We start from the raw sequence: 18,250 nt of genomic DNA, 5'->3' as shown, positions 1-18,250 counted from the left end.
GGAGCCTGCAGACTAGTCAGAGCCATGGGCACAAACACTGGGACAGCAAGGGATGGGGTACAAAATACCATGAAAGACACTGGTACCAGACTTTCTGTCCCTGGCTCCCAGTGGAAAAACAAAACGAAACAGAAAAGGCAGCTTGATAAACACAATGCAGCTCTTCCTCCCCCACTGATGTGCAGAAGCTGCTTGGGAAGTGTCCCCATTGGTGCACACTTTTTTCCTTACTTCTTTTAGCCAAGAGGCTTCTTAAAAAGACCAAGCCAGATTTGTTGGGCTCCGGGCCTCGGAGCCCCAGCTAGGATGCCAGGTGGGAGGGTGGGAGGAAACGGGGGCCTGCGATGGCAGAGGAGAGTAGGGAAGCCAGCTGGTGAGACTGGAGCCTGGAAAATTCCAGATACACAGGGAGGTTAGACTGGGATTTCTTGGCCTCTCCCACCGGAAGTCAAGCCATGTGGTCATTCTAGGGGTCAGATAGAGGTTTCCCAATGCATACTTCATAGACTTCTTCTACAGAGACTTTAAGGGACCCAAACAAAGAGAAAACGGTGGCAGCAGCATTCAGGGGTTACCTAGCAACGGCTGCGTTCCTGCTAACTCACCTGGATCCTTTTGGGTCAGTGCAGAGATGGGGGCACCCCTTCATTTAAGCCTTTGCGCAGAGCTATTAGTGTGGTCGTCAAGTCAGCCCAGTTATTTTTAATTTGGGGAGAAGAAACCCCATTGAACAAATACTGTGTGCCAGGTCTAGTCTAGTCCTGGAGGATGAGAAGTTGAAGAAGGCACAGAATGTTTTCACCAAAAGCTCACACGGGGGGACAGACACTCACATGTACAACTCGCCACCATAGAGGTCTGGCTGTCAGAGGCGCTGGCAAGAGAGAGAGGGAAGGTAGAATGAGGTCAGAAGACTGGAGACGAAGAAGAAGGGGAAGAGAAAGCTAAACATTAGAGGTGACAGTTCAGCCTGGCCTTGAAGAAGGATTCTAACACACACGGGCAGATAAGAAGGGATTCTGGGCAGAGAAGCAGTGGGAGCTAAGCCCTGAGAGGCCATGCTGCTTTTTCAGGCATCGTGGGACGTGTGCTGGGGCTGCAGCCCGGCCGCGGTGAGGTGGCGGGTAGATGGAAATGATGGGAGGTGAGGTTTGACGGAAAGCTTCGGATCCAACCATGAAGGACGTTGAAGGCCATGTGACGTGTTTAACAGCTCCTGGAGGAGGGGGGCATAGAATAGAAGATGGAATGGAGAAGATCTGAGGGTCATGGTTCCTCTTAGTGGCTCTGTGTCATGGGCCACTTGTCCTCTCAAAAGACCATAAAATGCCCTTTAGATTCAGTTTTTTGAGCTGGAAAATGGAAATGTTAGTCCTACTGCTCACCCTACTGCTTGGAGCCTGCTTAAAATTGTCTTTTTTCAAGGTCTTGCTCAAAATATTGCCTCTTGCTGAACCCTCCCGGATTCCCCCCGAATGTAGTGGAAAGACAAAATGATAAAGAAAGCGGCATACAAATCTGCCACCGGGCTGGGTGCATAGGTCGGGCATGGGAAACTGGGGCCTTTAGAGCAGACAGGCCTGAGTTCCAGACCTCCCTCCGTCTCTTACTGAAGCAAGTTGTTTCACTTTGAAACTGCGGTTGAAAATACCTGTTCTAACCTTCTTCTCAGAGTGGTGGTAAAGATTAAATGCTCAAAATGTGTGAGGGTGCTTGGCAATTAGAAAGCGGTCCACAGAGGTCACTCACTATAGTGGTTATTTTAGGTTTGGAAGTGGTAGGATTCAGTGCATATTTTAAAAAGATAACTCTGATTAGCTGTGGAATGGATGAAATGAAGGGAGGAGAGACAGGTGGTGGAGAGACCAGGAGGGTGCTCTGGCAGGAGTCCAGGCAGAAAGGATGAGGCCATGGACCAAGGCAGTAAGGGTGAAGAGGGAGGGTGGGTCCAAGTGCTCTTTCCGAAACAGCCAACAGAACAGTGGTGCTAGTCGGACAGGGAGGATGGAAAGAAGACAAAGAACCAACGCTAAGAACTTTGGTAGGTGGTGTCGCCATGAGCCAGGTGGGCTCTTGTTACTTCCTAATTGCTGAAATCCAGAAGAGCAGGTGAAAAAAGGAGGTGCTCAGGGCTTAAACTCTATTACCCTGACTCTCACTGCTCCTGGCTGACTCTCCATCTCTCCTTCCACTGTACCTGTCCCCACACACTTAGCCCGATTGTGACCACTGTCAGGTATCTGTGCCCCAGGAGTCCGTCTCTCTCTTGGCAGGAGGGGCCAGATGAGGCACAAACCGGTGTCTCCCGTGATGTGGCAGACTGACCCCTCTCTTTCCCCTGCACTGGAAGGGGACTGACTCGTTTCCTCCTCCCTGGACATGGGGAGTAGCTGGCAGGACCCCCAGCGGGTGCTGGACTCTCTTGTCTTTAGCCTTTAATGACGGGAGCACCTGGAATAAGCAGAACAGCTTCGGGGGCAGCAGGAGGTGCGTGAGCCACGGCCGGGGGCTCTGCCCTAGCAAGGGGTGCTCTAGCTGGGTGCGTGTCGGGGGATGAGAAGGGCATTGGCGTGCAGGTGGTGTCTAGAGGGGCCTATTAGCAAACGAATGTTTCTTGATCCCCATTTCTAATTCATTCAATCATCTTTGCCAGGGAACCCTCATACCTCTTCTCTCTCTTTCTCTTATGGGGTTTTAGTTTCCTTTTTTTTTTTTCATTGTCTTGTGCCACAGAGTGGCTCTGATCCCCTCTGCCCATTAGTGGACTCTGTCCGATCCCTGACCCTCATGCCAGCTTTTTCCCCTCTATCTCCTTATCCCCTCCAGCCCGCCCCACCCCATCATCCCATTGTCTTGCTCCTGGAGCCCCTTGCCCTTCCTATGTCCTTTCCTTTCTTATTTGACCTCAATCGGCCATCTTCAAACAGCGTTTCAGCCCTTCAGGGCATTGTTGTCATTGGTCTTCGGGGGCAGCCCGGACTGGGCACCACAGGGTACAGGACCGCAGAGCAAGCACCACTGGAGTTCAGATCCCAGCAAGTGACCTGCCTCCTCTAAGCCTTGGTTTCCCGTTTGTTCAGTAGGAATTTTAATAGTGCTTGCTTCACAGGGTGACTGTGAGGATGAAGTGAGCTGATGGGTATGAACAGCTTCCTGTAGGGCTGGCACTTCATCGTCGGTCAACATACATTAGTCTCTGTTGTTATTAAAAGCATAAACGGTAGCTGGGCCCCTCAGAGGGTTAAGGGTTTCTGTTGTAGCTGGAGGGACCTCACGTAGCATTTTGGAACCTAGCTGGTCAGGTGACTATGAAAGTACCTTTCAAAATAGAGCAAACAGAAGGAGTTAGTGCTGAGTGGAGTGACACTAGTCCGGGAAGGCTTCCTGCATGTGGCTGAGCAAAGTGAGTTTCTGTGCGGCATTTCAAGGAGATCCTAGTTGCAGCCTGGGGCAAAGGCGGGGAGACGGGGTGAACACAGTGCTGACTCAGCCACTCTCTCACTCCTGCTTGCTTCACCCTTCCTTGTAGTCATGGCACTGCCCAAACCCGGTGCATCTTCTCTGCCTTGTCCGCAGGGAATTTGCCAAAGAGAGAGAGAGAGTGGAGAACCGGAGAGCTTTCATGAAACTGCGGCGCCAGCAACAGATTGAGCGCGAGCTGAACGGGTACCGCGCCTGGATAGACAAAGCCGGTAAGACCCGAGCGGCTGGCGATGGGCTGGGGGCACAGGCTTCAGGGCCACCCCCTCCTCCCTGCTTCTCACTCCCAGTGCTTCCATTCCAAGGGCAGCCTCGACCAGAGCAGAAAGAAGCTCTCGATAACTCGCTCACTTCCCGAGTCCCCTGCTGGTCCTGTTTCCTCCCTCTGGAGTCTGCCCTGTTCTTCCACAGCACCCCTTTCGCGAAGCAGGCATTTTAGCAAGGCGGACTGAGTGAAAGGTGCCGTGGCCCCGTGCTGGGGCCAAGCTAGGGGTGATGCCCTTTTACACGGCTGCTGTTGCTGCTGACACTAGCAGTCCGTTCAGTCTGCAAATAGTTATTTATTACTGATTTTTAATTTTGGGGGTAGTTATTAAATTTTTATTTTTTTTTAATGGAGGTGGTGGAGATTGAACCCAGGACCTCGTGCATGCCAAGCACGTGCTTTACCAGTGAGCTATACCCTCCCCCCTTGCAAGTATCTGTTGAGGTCTTCCTTTGTGCTAGGTCCTGTTCTAGGTGCCTGGGATTCTTGCGGAGCTCATTTCCCTGTAGCTGGGGGAGGCAGCCATGAACAAAATAATGAATCACATGTGATAAGGTGATAACTACAATGAAAACAGATCAAGGTGGGGCCAGGGGGTTAGGGGAAGTTGCAGTTTTAAATAGAGGGTCAGGATAGCCGTATTTGAGGAGAGACTTAAAGGAGATGGGGGGTGAGCGGCAGGGAGATCTGGGGGAAGGAGACCCCAGTGCCCAGGGAGAGTAGGAGCAGGCCAGGAGGGCTCCAGGAGCAGCAGGGGTGTGAGGGGGGTGGGGGCAGCGGCAGGAGGCAGGATGAGTGCAGCCAGGGCAGGAGCAGGCAGCAGGTCAGGTCTAACCTTGACGGTCTGACCTTGATGGGCTGTCGTAATGTTTGGGGCTTTCCTGTAAGTAAGGCAGGAACCACTGGAGGATCTTGAGCAGAGATAGGATGTGTTCTGTTGAAGATTTTGGAGGAGCACTTGGTGGCTGCATTAAGAACAGGCAGCAGGAAGATAGGGCAGATGCAGGGAGACCGACAGTGAGCCCACTGCGCCAGTAGACGCTGGTGACAACTGGTTTTCCCTATTCCCTGAGTTGTCATCGGCCCCTTGCTCTGTGGCTCGGTCTCAGGAATACTTCTTGACCAGCCCCAAGGATTGGTCCAGATCTATCAAGCTGTCATTAACCCACAGAACCACCAGATTCAAGTCTGACTGTGGCTCTGCTGCCTAGGAGGGGCATTGACCACCCATATCTGTCAGTGTAAAGGATGCATCTGATTTCCTTATTATTTTAAAGATTACATTGCATTAGCGCTGTATATCTTCATTTTCTCCCTGAGCAAAGAGTAAATTTTTTTTAATAAAAAAAATGCACATGACAGTCAGCATCTTTTCTCTATTCCTGGTAGAAAGAGCACAAAGAGGTCTTGCAGGGAAAATCTGGAATATGATTTGATACTTAGTGGCTTGAACCTTATTCTTCTCTAAGCTTAGGAATGACGCTGTGATTCTGATTCCAACCACACAACACACAAAAAGCTCTGTGTGCTCCTGAGTCAACTTTTGATTGTCTATCAGGGGTGAGGGAGCGTGTGATGGAAAGTGCATGTCGAAGCCAGATAAAAGGCAGATAGAAACAAGCCCTCATTTGGGACTGTCTGCATTTCTTTGCTGCTTCTATAGAAGCAAGAGCCATGGGAGTGGGGACCGCACTTGAATTTGACCCTTGCTGCTCTGAGGCTCTTGTGTGGAAGTGAACATGGACCTCCCCTGCCTCCTCCCAGGAAGGTGACTCGGCAGATTTGCCTCCAGGCCGGGCAGGCAGCGTGAAGTTCCCAACTGTCCTTGGCGTCCTGGGCAGCGGAGCCATCTGACAGCCCACCTCAAGGAGCGGGCTGGTGGCCGAGCCCAGAGAACCCTCCCTGCCCTTACCTCAGGGTCAGGCAGTACAGGATGCTGCCCTGGGTGGCTCTGCTTCTCAAATACACACAGGATTCCAAGGCTCTACTTTCTTCCAGTTGGCAAAGCCAGCTCTCTTCTCCTTCTAAGAAAAAAGACGCATTGCGACGTCAAATTGTGCTTCCTGGCCCTTCCCTTTACAAACGGAGCATGAGTGAATCAGAGACATATGGGTTACATTTCCCTGGAAAGACGCTCTCAAGTTCGAAAGCGAACTTGGCAAAAGGCATTGGGGGAGGGGGAGGCGGTTTCAGCACATCCAGAGCCCACGAGCGCATCCCAGAGGTACTCAGCAGCACCGCACACCCTCCCTCCGCCTTGGGGGTCCTCCGATCTGCTCACCTTGAAGCCCAGGCCCTGCACAGAGTGAAAAAGACCCTCCGACTGCGGTCATTCTGGCGGCTGTGAGGTAGTTTAACAAGCACCTGACTGTAAAAGGATGCTCTCCAAACAGCAGGTGCTGTCAACGACTTTGAAACCCTCTGTGTCCGCATAGAGCAGCATTCCACCAGTAACACGTAACCTGGTAGCTTAGTATTGCCAGAAGGCTGTGCTTACAAAAGAAAGCTGAACGTTATGACTTGGTATGAAGGCCATCCCACATGGTCCCCTCCGAGCCTCAGAATGTTCCCCTCCCTGCAAAATACATTATATACTCTCAGCTTTATAGGCAGGTGGAATTATGGTGATGACTTTGCCCTCTTATGTTTGTCCTTTTACTTGCTACAAGTGCTTAAATTAAACCGCTGCTTAGTAGGGCCGGCTGCGAGCTTTTCCCCCGCAGCTGGGATCTTAGGGGATGATGGCTGAGACCGCCAGCTCACTCGCCTACGGCTGAGACGGGGTGGGGAGCAAAACTCACCCACACCCCTTCCAGGAGGGGGCTCAGAATCTCACCAGACGTGGGACAGAAGGGCTATTTTGTTGGTAAGTTTGGAAGGATGTTAGTGAGACGTATTCTAACAAGTCTTAGCGAAAACTAGTCTCCTGCAGTGATGACACCTCTGTGGAGAGCAGGGCCGCTCCCGGGGAGGCCAAGGGACAGAGGGGTTGCTTCCCAAACACCAACACCCAGATAACACTGTTCCCATGCCACCCCGTCCTTCCACTCTCCGACACCAGCGGGGTGTCCAATAATTCAATTCAGTTCTGAAACTAAACACCACCCAAAGTGAGGGCAGACCTCCCGGCTTAAAGGCTTAGTGCCACAAGCCTGCCTCTCCTTCACACACCAGCCACGGTGGGGTCCCCGGGTGACCTGCACTTACAAATTCAGGGGGTTCCAGGACTGGTCATTCTCAGAATGACTTGCAGAACTCAGGAAAAACTGTCACCGGCTTATTATGACAGATACAAGTCAGTAACTGCCAAATGGAAGAGATACACAGGGTTAAGCATGGGAATGGGGGTTGGAGGGGCACAGAGCCTCTAAGGCCCCCCCATGTGCATCAGCCTCCCAGCACCGGGACGTGCTCACCAACTCAGAAGCTCCCTGGGTCCCTTCATGGAGGGTTTTTATGGAGATTTCATTACACAGACATGATTGACGAAATCATTGGTCGTTGGTAATTGAACTATCTCAAGTCCCTCTCCCCTCCTGGGAGCTGAGAAGGGGATAAGACTTCTAATCATGTGGTAGTTTGGGGGGGATGACCAGCCCCCAGCCTTACACTATCTAGTCCTTCTCATTAGCATACAAAAGACAATAAATTCTGAGGGTTTTAGGAGCTCTGTGTCAGGAAGGTGGACCAAATCAATTATTGCTTTTTTTCTTTATATCACAGGGACAAATTCACAAATTCACAAATTCTAATTCTGCTCAGCGAGGCAGGACGGAAGTGGTCGGGGGACAGGAAGCAAGCCCACGAGGCCTGCTCCTCTCTTTGTGGGGGGCCGTTAGCATTTTCCTCTGCCCCTCCCTTAAAGAAATAGGCTGGAACCCAAAACATGGTCTCACCTCCTGAATGAGGAGGGTGGATGTTACAACCTAGGAGCTGCAGACAAGAAACTCAGGAAGCTCCTACTGCTGGAAAAGGTTTAGGGAAGCTGGAAAAAAGAAAAAGCAGACGTGGAGATTTTTTACTCCTATCAATTTAGGGGATTTTAGTTAAAAGAGTAGCTCTCCCTCTCAGGACTAACCCCCTGAACAGTGTATCAGACACAGATGAATTTTGCCAGCCCCCCTCCAACACCCCTGCACTAAAGGGCTTTTTGCTGTTTGGATTTGTCTCAGGAACTCCCTCCATGACCCTCACGTCTTTCTGATGCTGGTGCCCAAAACTAGCTCTGAACTCTTTGCTCTCTCGCCATGGCCCTGAAGCCAGAGCCATTCCTGAGGGCTTTTTTTATTTTGCAGAATGATTTCTCATTTACCAATAATTTACTAAACCATTTATTTTCATATAGAGGAAGTCATGCTTGCTGAAGAAAATAAAAATGCCGGAACATCAGCCTTAGAAGGTAAGGAAGGGCTCCCAGGCCTTTTTACTTCTGCACTTGCCCCCTCCGATGCGGCGGCAAGCTCTCTTGATCAGAAGAAGAGGAAGAAAGAAAAGAGGGGCGCTCTGGGATTTGCAACGCAAGTCTCTCTGTCATAAAACCCCTCATGCTTTAACAGTGAAGGGAATTGAGTGGTGGATTTAAATGCTTTTTTAAAGTGATGCAAATGAAATCCAAGAGTTGCTTTGTTCCAGGGCGTGTGACGGATGATGTGCAATGAAAAGGCCATCCTAAGACCAGTGGCGTAGAAAGGGATCTTCTCTGGCAGTTGGTGGGGATCATCTTGAGACCACTTTCATTCCCAGGAAGTGACATTATCTATGCAGAGCCAGGGCCAGTAGAGATGGAGTGCCTGCGTGCCTGCCGCACGTGGGTCAGCTCTAGCGAGGCGCGGGTGCCCTGTGTGTCAGGGGTGCTACTGACCACGGGAGCCGGGGTGCTGTAGACATTTGCGACTTCTCTCACCCACGCAGTCGCCTGTGTCACAGGGGCCTCTTGCCCACAGTCCTCAGTTTTGACCAGAATGGTCCAATTGTCCTTACGCCCTCTCTCTGGCCTCCCCCCTCCCTGGTGTAGTGCTTCGAAGGGCAACCATCAAAAGGAGCCGGACGGAGGCCATGACACGAGACTCCAGCGATGAGCACTGTGTCGACATCTCCTCCGTGGGTGAGTGGAGGCAGTCAGGTCTTCTCCTCCTGCTCTGAGTCGCCCACGAAAGGGAATATCCTGTCTCTTGGGAGACACCACAGAGAGGAAGAGAATCCAAAAATTCCAGAGCTTTGGGATGTCATTAGGAAAAGGCATTGGGATGTAATGTGGTTGACAATGACTTACAGGAAAAAACAGACCAGGGGATACTGTTTATGTGAAACATGGGGTTCAGGGCCAAGAATCCAACCCAGGTTCTTCAAGTGTGGCAGATGTATCCTGTTTTATATTCATTTGGTCTCTCCTGAATGTGATCATGAGGACACACTTTGGGATGTTGTTCAAAGGATCCTGAGAACCTGTTGCTTCTAAGCGACCCCCATTTGAGAGCCGGCAATCATTGGCTTAATCACAGTCCACCTCCCTGCTTCCATCACCTGCGTCCACGTGACTTTAAAACGAATTCCCACTGACAGCCCTTTCAGGTGACTAGTGTTCAGTCCCAGGTTCTCACAGAGATTCTGGCTGATGGCAGATTTTTCCTCCTCAGAAGAAAGGGAAGGGTCTGGCTTCATCCTTGACAGCAGAAGAGGCGTAGAGAGCTGATTGCTGCTTTAGGCTGCCGGTGGTGAAAAAAAAAAATCACAAATGTGGCAGAATGTTTCCGGTGCCTGAAGTATATTTAAAAAGAAAGGCCAGAGAGAAGCCCAGTCTGTTCCAAACATAAACAGGATCCTATTAGGATTCAGGATAGCGGCTGTATGCCTGGTGTCCTTCCTGGGGAGTCGTTCTGTTTCCTAGGACTGAGAGTGCCTGGAGGAAAAGCGGGCAATCTCGGCTGTGCTGTGGAAACTCTTAGCCAATAACTTGGGGATTCCTCGGGCCTGCAACGCGGCAGTCCCCAAGCCCTGGGATTGAAGCTGCTCCCGCTAGTCCTTTGAATGCCCCGTTGCCATTGCAGGGTGATCTGTTTTGCAGCCTCATTCTTCCTCCTTCCTGCTCCCCTCCACAGGCACACCTCTGGCCCGGGCCAGCATCAAAAGTGCAAAGGTGGACGGGGCCTCCTATTTCCGGCACAAGGAGAGACTTCTGCGAATCTCTATTCGCCACATGGTTAAATCCCAGGTGTTTTACTGGATCGTGCTGAGCCTTGTGGCTCTCAACACCGCCTGCGTGGCCATCGTCCATCACAACCAGCCCCAGTGGCTCACCCACCTCCTCTGTGAGTGGTGACTGTTGACTCTCGTGGTGGCAGCGTGATTGGGGTGGGAGTGTAAGGAGAGCGAGGCAGCGTGTGGGCCCGGCGGTGGTTCTGCCTGCCCGGAGCTCTGCCCCTCCACCGCAGTGGGAAGGAGCCCAGAGCTGTCATCAAGGGGTGGGGGTTATCATGTGACCATCCCCAGCTGTCATTCATTATGGACTCATAAACAAATCTTTACTGATGAGTCAATAAGATAGCATTACACCTTGGGTCATCTAAGGCCTTCATTTAGTGTCTCAGTGGTGTAGGGAATCTTGGTCACCAGAGTCCTAGGGAGAAAGTCTTCAGGGAAGTGAATACCTTCAATAGACCGGAGACGAAACTTACCGTCCACTGGGTAAGGCCACCACTGGGTGTGAGTGAGGGCCCGGAGGCAGACACGGCTGGTGTGTGGGGTGAATCCAGCTCTTCCATCAAAGCCACGGGGAAGCCCTTTCTGTCTCTCCTGAGAGCCAGCTACCATTTAAGGGACAGTGACAAACCCACCTGTCAAAAGAGGGCAAAGAATGGAGTGTGCCTGGGACTCATTCTGGGTCAGAGCCTGTTCAGACATCAGTAGGTTCTGCCTGGCACCCACCTGGCGTGGTCATCGAGCGTCCTGCATGGGCGGGTCCTGCCATCAAGGGCTCCTCCATAGGTGGGGCATTAGGCTGGGGAGGGCTGGAGCCCGGGCCGTCCATGGAACAAATGGTTCTGCTTTTAATGCTTTCAGACTATGCAGAATTTTTGTTTCTGGGACTCTTCCTCTTGGAGATGTCCCTGAAGATGTACGGCATGGGGCCTCGCCTTTACTTTCACTCTTCATTCAACTGCTTTGATTTTGGGGTAAGTGCCCTCCCATCCTTCTGCGTCGTGTGGATCTGCTGTGGTTTGAAATAAGCAGCTCGCACCATGGCTCAGCATGGAACCCTGACATCAGAACTTATAAAAAAATAAATGCATAGGATTAGCGAAAGGGAGTTCAGGAAGGAGTGAATCCTTGCCATACTAGGGTTTGTTTGGGTTTTTTTAAATGCTCTTTTATTTTTAATCTTTTTACCGCAGTAGAATGCATTAACCATAGAGTATACACTTCAGTGTAGCTCAGTAAGGTTTACAAAGCTACCTACAGCCCGAGTTTTGAACCACTTAATTATCTTGGGGGAAGCCTGGGAGAGAAGGACAAAAGCCTTGATTCTAGAAGGTGGTTCAATAAAAAATGAGAAACCTGTATGTTCGTTTTTTTAGTTTAGTTGAAAATTGGGAAAATTATCTAGCTGTCCCCTTAAACAAGCATTCACACACGTACGCACAGACACATTTATACTAGCAAGTCCCCACACAGACCGCTTCATCCAGTGTCCACGTCCTCAGTGGCATGAATGTGTACAGGCGGGCATTACTGACAGTCTTCCCGGTGTTTTTGCACACATTTTTGTCCTCCGTGCTTTCAGGAGTCCTGGCCCCTGTGTTAAGTGGTGGGAGTTTGGCTACCTGTTGACACACGAGTAAACCAGGGACACCGTGTGCAAGTCCACACAGCCAGTTAGCAGCAGAACTAGGCTGCAAAACTTTGGGTTCCTGAACCACTTCTCTTTCTGCCAAACCCACTTCTTTTTCTGCCAGCTCTTCAGTTAGGTGCTAACGATTTTGGGCACTTGCCAATCTGCATTTTAACTTGGAACATATGCTCCTGGGTACAGGCAATTTTCAGGCATAACAGTGAGTGAAAGACCATTTTAACCTCAGTTGCCTTACATGCATACTTTTCAGCATCGCTGTGAGGATAAATTTTTGTTGTTTCTCCTAGGGCAGTGTGTAGGATATAACAGACCTTCAGTAAACGTATAATTAGAACAAAAACACAGACTGGTGAATTTGCCATTGCTACTCCCTATAGCAATCAGATTCCATACCCCCAAGTGGTACCCTCACATTGGAGTATGTGGGACGTGAGTGGCTGAAAGTTATTTCGTGTACAGGTGACTGAAATATTCTTGTTAGCAGTGAATTCTAGGACAATGAATGTGGACCTTCTCTGAGACTTTTATATTTGAGCGCAACCTGTGTTAATTTCCATTTGTTTTTCTTGTTTGAGGACCACTCTTCTGCCTGTTTGTTCATCTAAGAACAGTATGGCTGTCAATCTGTGCAGAAGTGGTGAATGACTGTTGCAGTGTTCACGAAGGACAGAGCAGCAGTCAGTAAAGCAACCGACAGTGTGAAGGAGGAAATTTAGCAAGGGGAGTGGAGAGCAGTGGGGAGAGAGGTGGTAGAGTCTCATTTTCGTTTGGCAGCCTTCACACGTAGGTGGTCCTGCTGGAGGTGGAGGCGAGAGTTTTCATTTCAGAACAGCCCAGTGAGAACTGTTGATTGAGGAATACCAGACTGCGTCTCTCCCCCTCCCCCTCTTCTCACTGTGGCTGGGTTTGGCTCTCTAGGTCACAGTGGGCAGCATCTTTGAAGTGGTCTGGGCAATCTTCAGACCTGGTACATCTTTTGGAATCAGTGTCTTGCGAGCTCTTCGGCTTCTGAGAATATTTAAAATAACCAAGTAAGTGGCCAGAATCTGAACTCTTCCCAACCACCTTGGAGAGTGGAAGCTTCTCTCTGCCTTATTATTATTTCCTCCCATCTCCATCCCCCTTACCACGTAACCCCCTTCCCTACCCCACCACCCCACTCTGCTCTTTAGTTTCTCCTCCTCCTCCAAAGATCAAACCAGAAAAATGCCTACGATGCCAGAATCCCGTGCCATATTCCCAAGGGGAGCCACATTATTGCTGGCATCTGTCCTTTCTACAAGTATACAAGCGCAGCTTACCTCATAGACCACCAGGCAGATGCCCAGCTGGGCTTGGGGTAACTTGACACTCACTGTTCCCTGCCGTAATGCTGTCTGGGTTTCTGCAGGTACTGGGCATCCCTGCGGAATTTGGTGGTCTCCTTGATGAGTTCCATGAAGTCCATTATCAGTTTGCTCTTTCTCCTCTTCCTCTTCATTGTCGTCTTTGCTCTCCTAGGAATGCAGCTGTTTGGAGGCCGGTAAGTGCGAACGAGCTTTCCATCCAACGGAGCCTCAAAACCTAGTCTTCAGCCTATGAGCACCAGGGTCACTAATTTAATCACCATGTTACCATCTTGTTTGTTCGTGTCCATGGCTCCAGTCAACCACTGAGTGTATGTGTGGAACAAACATCTCTGTACAGGGCTCTCGTTGTGAGGACCCCTTCCTTTGGAGCTGTCCCTGAAGGGTACAGCATGGGGCCTTGTGACTCAGGATCCGCCCAGGCTGCATCCCATTATCCACCCCCTTCAAGTGCTCAGTCCCCCAGTAGAAGTCACTAATACCATCTTCATAAGTTACTGGAATGGTGAGGAGTGTAGGAAAGGAGGGGAGGTGGAGATGGGAAAAGTAGTGATGAAAACAGCATAATCTTGGGAAAGGGAAAACTTGGTGTGTGAGATTTTCCTTTCATTCCTCTCTTTGAATTTCCTTTTTCAGGTTCAACTTTAATGACGGGACTCCTTCAGCGAACTTTGACACCTTCCCTGCAGCCATCATGACTGTATTCCAGGTATGAGGCTATTAAAAAGTGCTACGTGGTCCATCCACGTCACTGAAAATAGAGATGATCATACTGAGTGAGGTTAAGTCAGACAAAGACAAATGTCATATGGTATCTCTTGTATGTGGAATCTAACAAACAATGATACAAATGAACTTATTTACAAACCAGAAATAGACTCACAGACAAAGAAAACAAACTGGTTACCAAAGGGAAAAGGGATGGGGGGAGGGGATAAAGTAGGAGTTTGGGATTAGCATATACACACTACTATGTATAAAATACATAAACAAGGTCCTATTATCTAGCCAGGGAACTATACTTAATATCTTGTAATAATCTATAATGGAAAAGAATCAGAAAAAGAATATATATATGTATATGTATAATTGAATCACTTTACTGTACACCTGAAACTAACACAACATTGTAAATCAGCTATACTTCAATTTAAAAAAAAATTTCGGTGGAGTCCCTCAGTGCACATACTACAAGATGATGATGTGTGAAGAGAACCTGCCTTTCCTCTCCAGGCTCCTCTCAGGCAGCTGCGTGCTCTTGCTTACTGAGAAGTCATCACCACGCTGATTGCTAGGACTTCTGTAGCTCTGTTCTTACCAATAATAAAAGAGCTCTCTCGTGATGACCTCATTGGCCTTCTCCCTATACTTGTAAGTTTGCAAGAGTACTAAGTCAGAGACATCCAGTGACATCGCATTTATGGTTTTAGGAAATTGGAAGTATCTTCAAACCCACATGTCCTTTTAATAAAGTATCTTTTTCACGCACCACCACACCCCCGCCAAAATTTTTTTAAATCATGGGGGAAAACTCCAGATCAATAATGTCTAAGAGGTAAAGGAAAACGTTACTTAACCAGATATTGAGGCTGAACCAGAACCCAGGTTTGCAGAACTGGAGCCCACAAAGCATTTTCCAGTAATGCTGCTGTCTCAGGAGCTGTACCTTGGCAGCTCCTGGAGATGGTCAGGCAGTGAGCAGACCGCCCACTCTGTGTGACTTCCACAGGCCTGGCCAAGCTGGGGTTTGGAATGGGGGGGTCTCTATATTTTGAAGAATAGAACCTTTCCTTTTAATGTTCTACCTCCATTTTCAGTGCCTAAAATTTGTCAGTATCAGAAGGATGTTTAAGATTATTTACAGGAGTGACTTTTTTTTTCTCCCTGGCAGGTAGATGGAAAAAGACCCAGGCCAAGGATTTTCCCCTTTACGTGGAGCCCATTTTCTCATCCAGCCCAGGTCTCTAACTTGCCTGTTGTTTGCTGTGTAGATCCTGACAGGGGAGGACTGGAACGAGGTCATGTACAACGGAATCCGCTCCCAGGGCGGGGTCAGCTCAGGCATGTGGTCCGCTATCTACTTCATTGTGCTCACCTTGTTCGGAAACTGTATCCTTCTTAAAATGCTTCTCTTGCACGGCCTGCCTGGACCAGCCTGAGAGGAGGAGGAGATGCTGGTGATGGGAGAGGTGGGGGCGGCACTGGGGTGGACACTGCTGGTGTAAAGAGAAACAAGGGCCTCGATCTTAAGGAACCTGTGCGCTAGCCTGGTACAGAAGATGAGTATAAACAAGGGCGTGTCATCCAGATTATCAGTGTGCACCAATAAAGACATACGAGGCTCTTACATTAAATGGTTAGATAAACTGTGAGCTGGAGAAATACGAGAGGAAGAGATCACTGTAGGCTGAAATAGTGACCAGATTATAAGAATAATGAGTTAATTACATGTTAATATAAAACAGAGTCTTCAATGCAGTAAGATCTCAAAAATATTAGTATTATGATCAATGCTATTACTGAGCACAGCTAGCACTTGGTGGATTTGTGCTATTCATGAGACCCTGTACTAAATGTTTCATAGGCACCATTTCATCTAAGCCTGACCTTATAAGACTTAGAGGAAATAACTTGATCAAAGCCAAACAGTTACTAAATTGTGAAGGGAGACTGGAAACCAAGTGTATTTAATTCCAAAACCCATGGCTGATCACAAATTCTAGACCAGAAGACTTGGGTTTTAATCCCAGCAACCTTGCTTACCAGCTGTGTGGCCTTGGGAAAGTCACTTAATCTCTCTGAGCCTCTAGTTTTCACACCTGAAAGAAGGGAATATTATCTGTCTCCTCTGTTGGTGGTGAATAGTAAATGAGATAATTTGCTTGAATGTAACTTACAAACCACAAACTTCTATGTGACCATTGGATGTTTGAGGGAAGTAGGATTTGCCTTGAATTAGGGTTGGTAGAGTGAAAGGGGATGGAGAAGAGGTGTTCCTTTAACTTTTCTGCTGTAAAAACATCTAGGGGCCAGAGTGGACTATAAACATGAGAAACCTATAAAAAGCAAGCTAAGCAGTGAGTCACAGAAATGGAAGTCCAGTTTGTCACAGTGGCATCTTGATTTTCCTGTTACTCTGATGGTAGTCAGACCCGGACTTTTGGGCTAGAGCCAGTTCCGTGTTCCACAACACATGGGCCTCAAAGATCATTGGAAAATTGGGACTTTGGAGGTTAGAGCTTGACATAGAAATGGTCTTGTGTGCCCTGAGACAGTTTGTTAAATAAAATATGGAAGCCTCCCTGGAAAAGAGTGAAAGATGTTAGCATCTCATTAGTGATAAGGCTGTGGAATCTAATTTTGCTTCATCTTTAAGGACAGAATTGCATGATTGGTCCAGGTGGGCTGCAACTCCAGCCTCCCTGAGAGGAAAGACGAGCTCCTACGTTAGGCTCCTTATCCGTCTCATTGTTCAGTGGTTCTCTGTATTGCTGGGATTAGAGGCCGTCGCTGTGTAAGTCTCCTTGCTCCATCTTGGCCCCCTGAGTGGTTCAATTCAGATGTTTCTTGTAAAAATATATGGAAGGAGAGAAGACATATTCTCTTTCAAGCAGAATTACATAACATCTCTCTTCCTCCTCCCACAGTCCCTGCTCAATTAACCCTTTGGGGTGGCTTCTGTTCCTGCAAGTGTCCCAGGCAGGAAAGACCCGGCGATGCCCTCTCAGCCTCGCTGAAGGCTTTTGGTTTTCTTACTTGCCCATCCTTAACTCATCACCCCAGACACACTGCTGAATGTGTTCTTGGCCATCGCTGTGGACAATCTGGCCAATGCCCAGGAGCTGACCAAGGTAAACAGTGTTCTCAGGGGATCCAGTGATTCTCTAATGCCTTTGAATGCCTGCTAGGCATTGGGACTGCCTCCCAAATTCTGCATTGCCTGGCTTAGGCCTGCCAGGAAGGCCCCTTCTCTGTGCTTGTGGGCACGACCAGGAAGGAAGCCCGGTTCACTTTGGTGAGCCTCAGACCAGCCTGGGTGTCTCACGGGTTGTAGAAGATAGGCACTTAATTGCTGCAGACCCCCAGAGATGTCCTTTGCAGGACGATGACCTGGAAAATACAGAGAACACCAGACTCCTGGACTTAAATCTGACTTCTGCTCTTGTGACCTGGGGCTGTGTGACCTCAGTTGTGTGCCTTCACCCTCCTGGGTCTGGGTGTGAGAGGGGCATCACTGGTCCTAGACTACTCCAGTGGCTGCGATCATCCTGGGGAAGTTTCAGTGAAGCCAGACACTCCATTTCTCAAAGAACTGTTCCTTTCTTTTCTCTGAGTCATTTCTTAAGTGGTGGAGGGAATTCTGGTGGCAGTGGGACAGCCTAGGAGATGAGTGAAAACTTCTCCCCACACTATGCAAATTCGGTTTCGGATTGAGCCCACAGCATCCCGGTGATGTCTCGAAGCCTTTCTCGCGTATTCTCTGATGTGTTGCCTGCTCTTCCCGACATCCTCGGGGGTCCTCTTATCTGCATAGTACAGTAGGGAAATGTACCAGCTCTAGGAGCTGGAAAGCTGGGTGTGAGCCACAAACCCACCGGTGCTGGCTCCTTTAGCTGGGGCCAGGCCCCTCATCTCCATCAGCATTGCTTCCTTCACCTATAAAATAAGAATAAGAGGCCTGCCTTGCAGACCTCAGAGGAGTGTGGCAAGGATCAAGTATAAAATGATCATGTGAAAACCAGAGCAGGCTGTGAAGGTGTATGTGTTTTGGCCATTTTACTTGAATGGGCTTTCCTTGGTGTTAGCACACAGGGGACATTTATAAGCAAGAATATGGGTGATGGGTGAGGGGATGAGGTCCCTCTGCCTGAGCACCCAGAGTGGGGTTTCTTAGCTGTGCGGGGAAGAGGGCGTGATGGAGGGATGACCCCAGCACTTTGCTTCAGGGGCCCTGCCTGGAAGGTCCCTGCTCCATCACTTGCAGACCCTGTGGGATGTCTGGGAGGTGTCGGCTCTGGCCTCTGAGCTCTGCAGCCGTGGCCAGCTCCACTGAGGGTGGGGCTTAGGGTGGGCTCCACGGCTCTCCGGAGGAATTGCAGAGCAGCCTGAGGGGCAGGGTGGAGGAGGCGGCTGTCTCGAGGGGCCCAGGCTCTGGCCCCCTGAGGTCTCTGAGCCAACCTCAGCTCACACTGCCTTGTTTCACCTCTTCCCGGCTTTCCTTACTTCGCCTGGTCTCTAGAACACCTTCCAGGGAGAGCCCCCGGGGCTACTCTCCTTCCCAGATCCCAGGCACAGCCACCTCTGCTTTGT

At 49.6% G+C, this 18,250-nt stretch overlaps 1 protein-coding gene and 1 long non-coding RNA gene across 3 annotated transcripts in view; one reads left to right on the top strand and one right to left on the bottom strand.

Annotated features, from left to right (window-relative positions):
• Nucleotides 1-18,250, top strand: part of CACNA1E (calcium voltage-gated channel subunit alpha1 E) — a 345,168-nt gene that overhangs the window by 255,129 nt on the left and 71,789 nt on the right. For both annotated transcript variants that reach the window (XM_072945997.1, XM_072945998.1), the window contains 10 exons: nt 3,577-3,692; nt 8,091-8,144; nt 8,760-8,849; nt 9,844-10,053; nt 10,805-10,917; nt 12,513-12,625; nt 12,985-13,116; nt 13,577-13,649; nt 14,932-15,049; nt 16,724-16,791. In XM_072945997.1, the coding sequence (XP_072802098.1) occupies nt 3,577-3,692; nt 8,091-8,144; nt 8,760-8,849; nt 9,844-10,053; nt 10,805-10,917; nt 12,513-12,625; nt 12,985-13,116; nt 13,577-13,649; nt 14,932-15,049; nt 16,724-16,791 (1,087 nt within the window). The remainder of the gene's footprint in view (nt 1-3,576; nt 3,693-8,090; nt 8,145-8,759; nt 8,850-9,843; nt 10,054-10,804; nt 10,918-12,512; nt 12,626-12,984; nt 13,117-13,576; nt 13,650-14,931; nt 15,050-16,723; nt 16,792-18,250) is intronic.
• LOC140688018 (uncharacterized) lies at nt 8,061-10,158 on the bottom strand. The gene is made up of 2 exons (XR_012062677.1): nt 10,047-10,158; nt 8,061-9,450 (listed from the first exon to the last, which is right to left on the bottom strand). It is a non-coding gene; the product is annotated as an uncharacterized lncRNA (long non-coding RNA).

Source organism: Vicugna pacos, chromosome 21 (genome assembly GCF_048564905.1).
Source record: "Vicugna pacos chromosome 21, VicPac4, whole genome shotgun sequence".
In the NCBI taxonomy this organism is placed as follows: domain Eukaryota; kingdom Metazoa; phylum Chordata; class Mammalia; order Artiodactyla; family Camelidae; genus Vicugna; species Vicugna pacos.
This window is presented reverse-complemented; position numbering and strand designations above follow the sequence as displayed.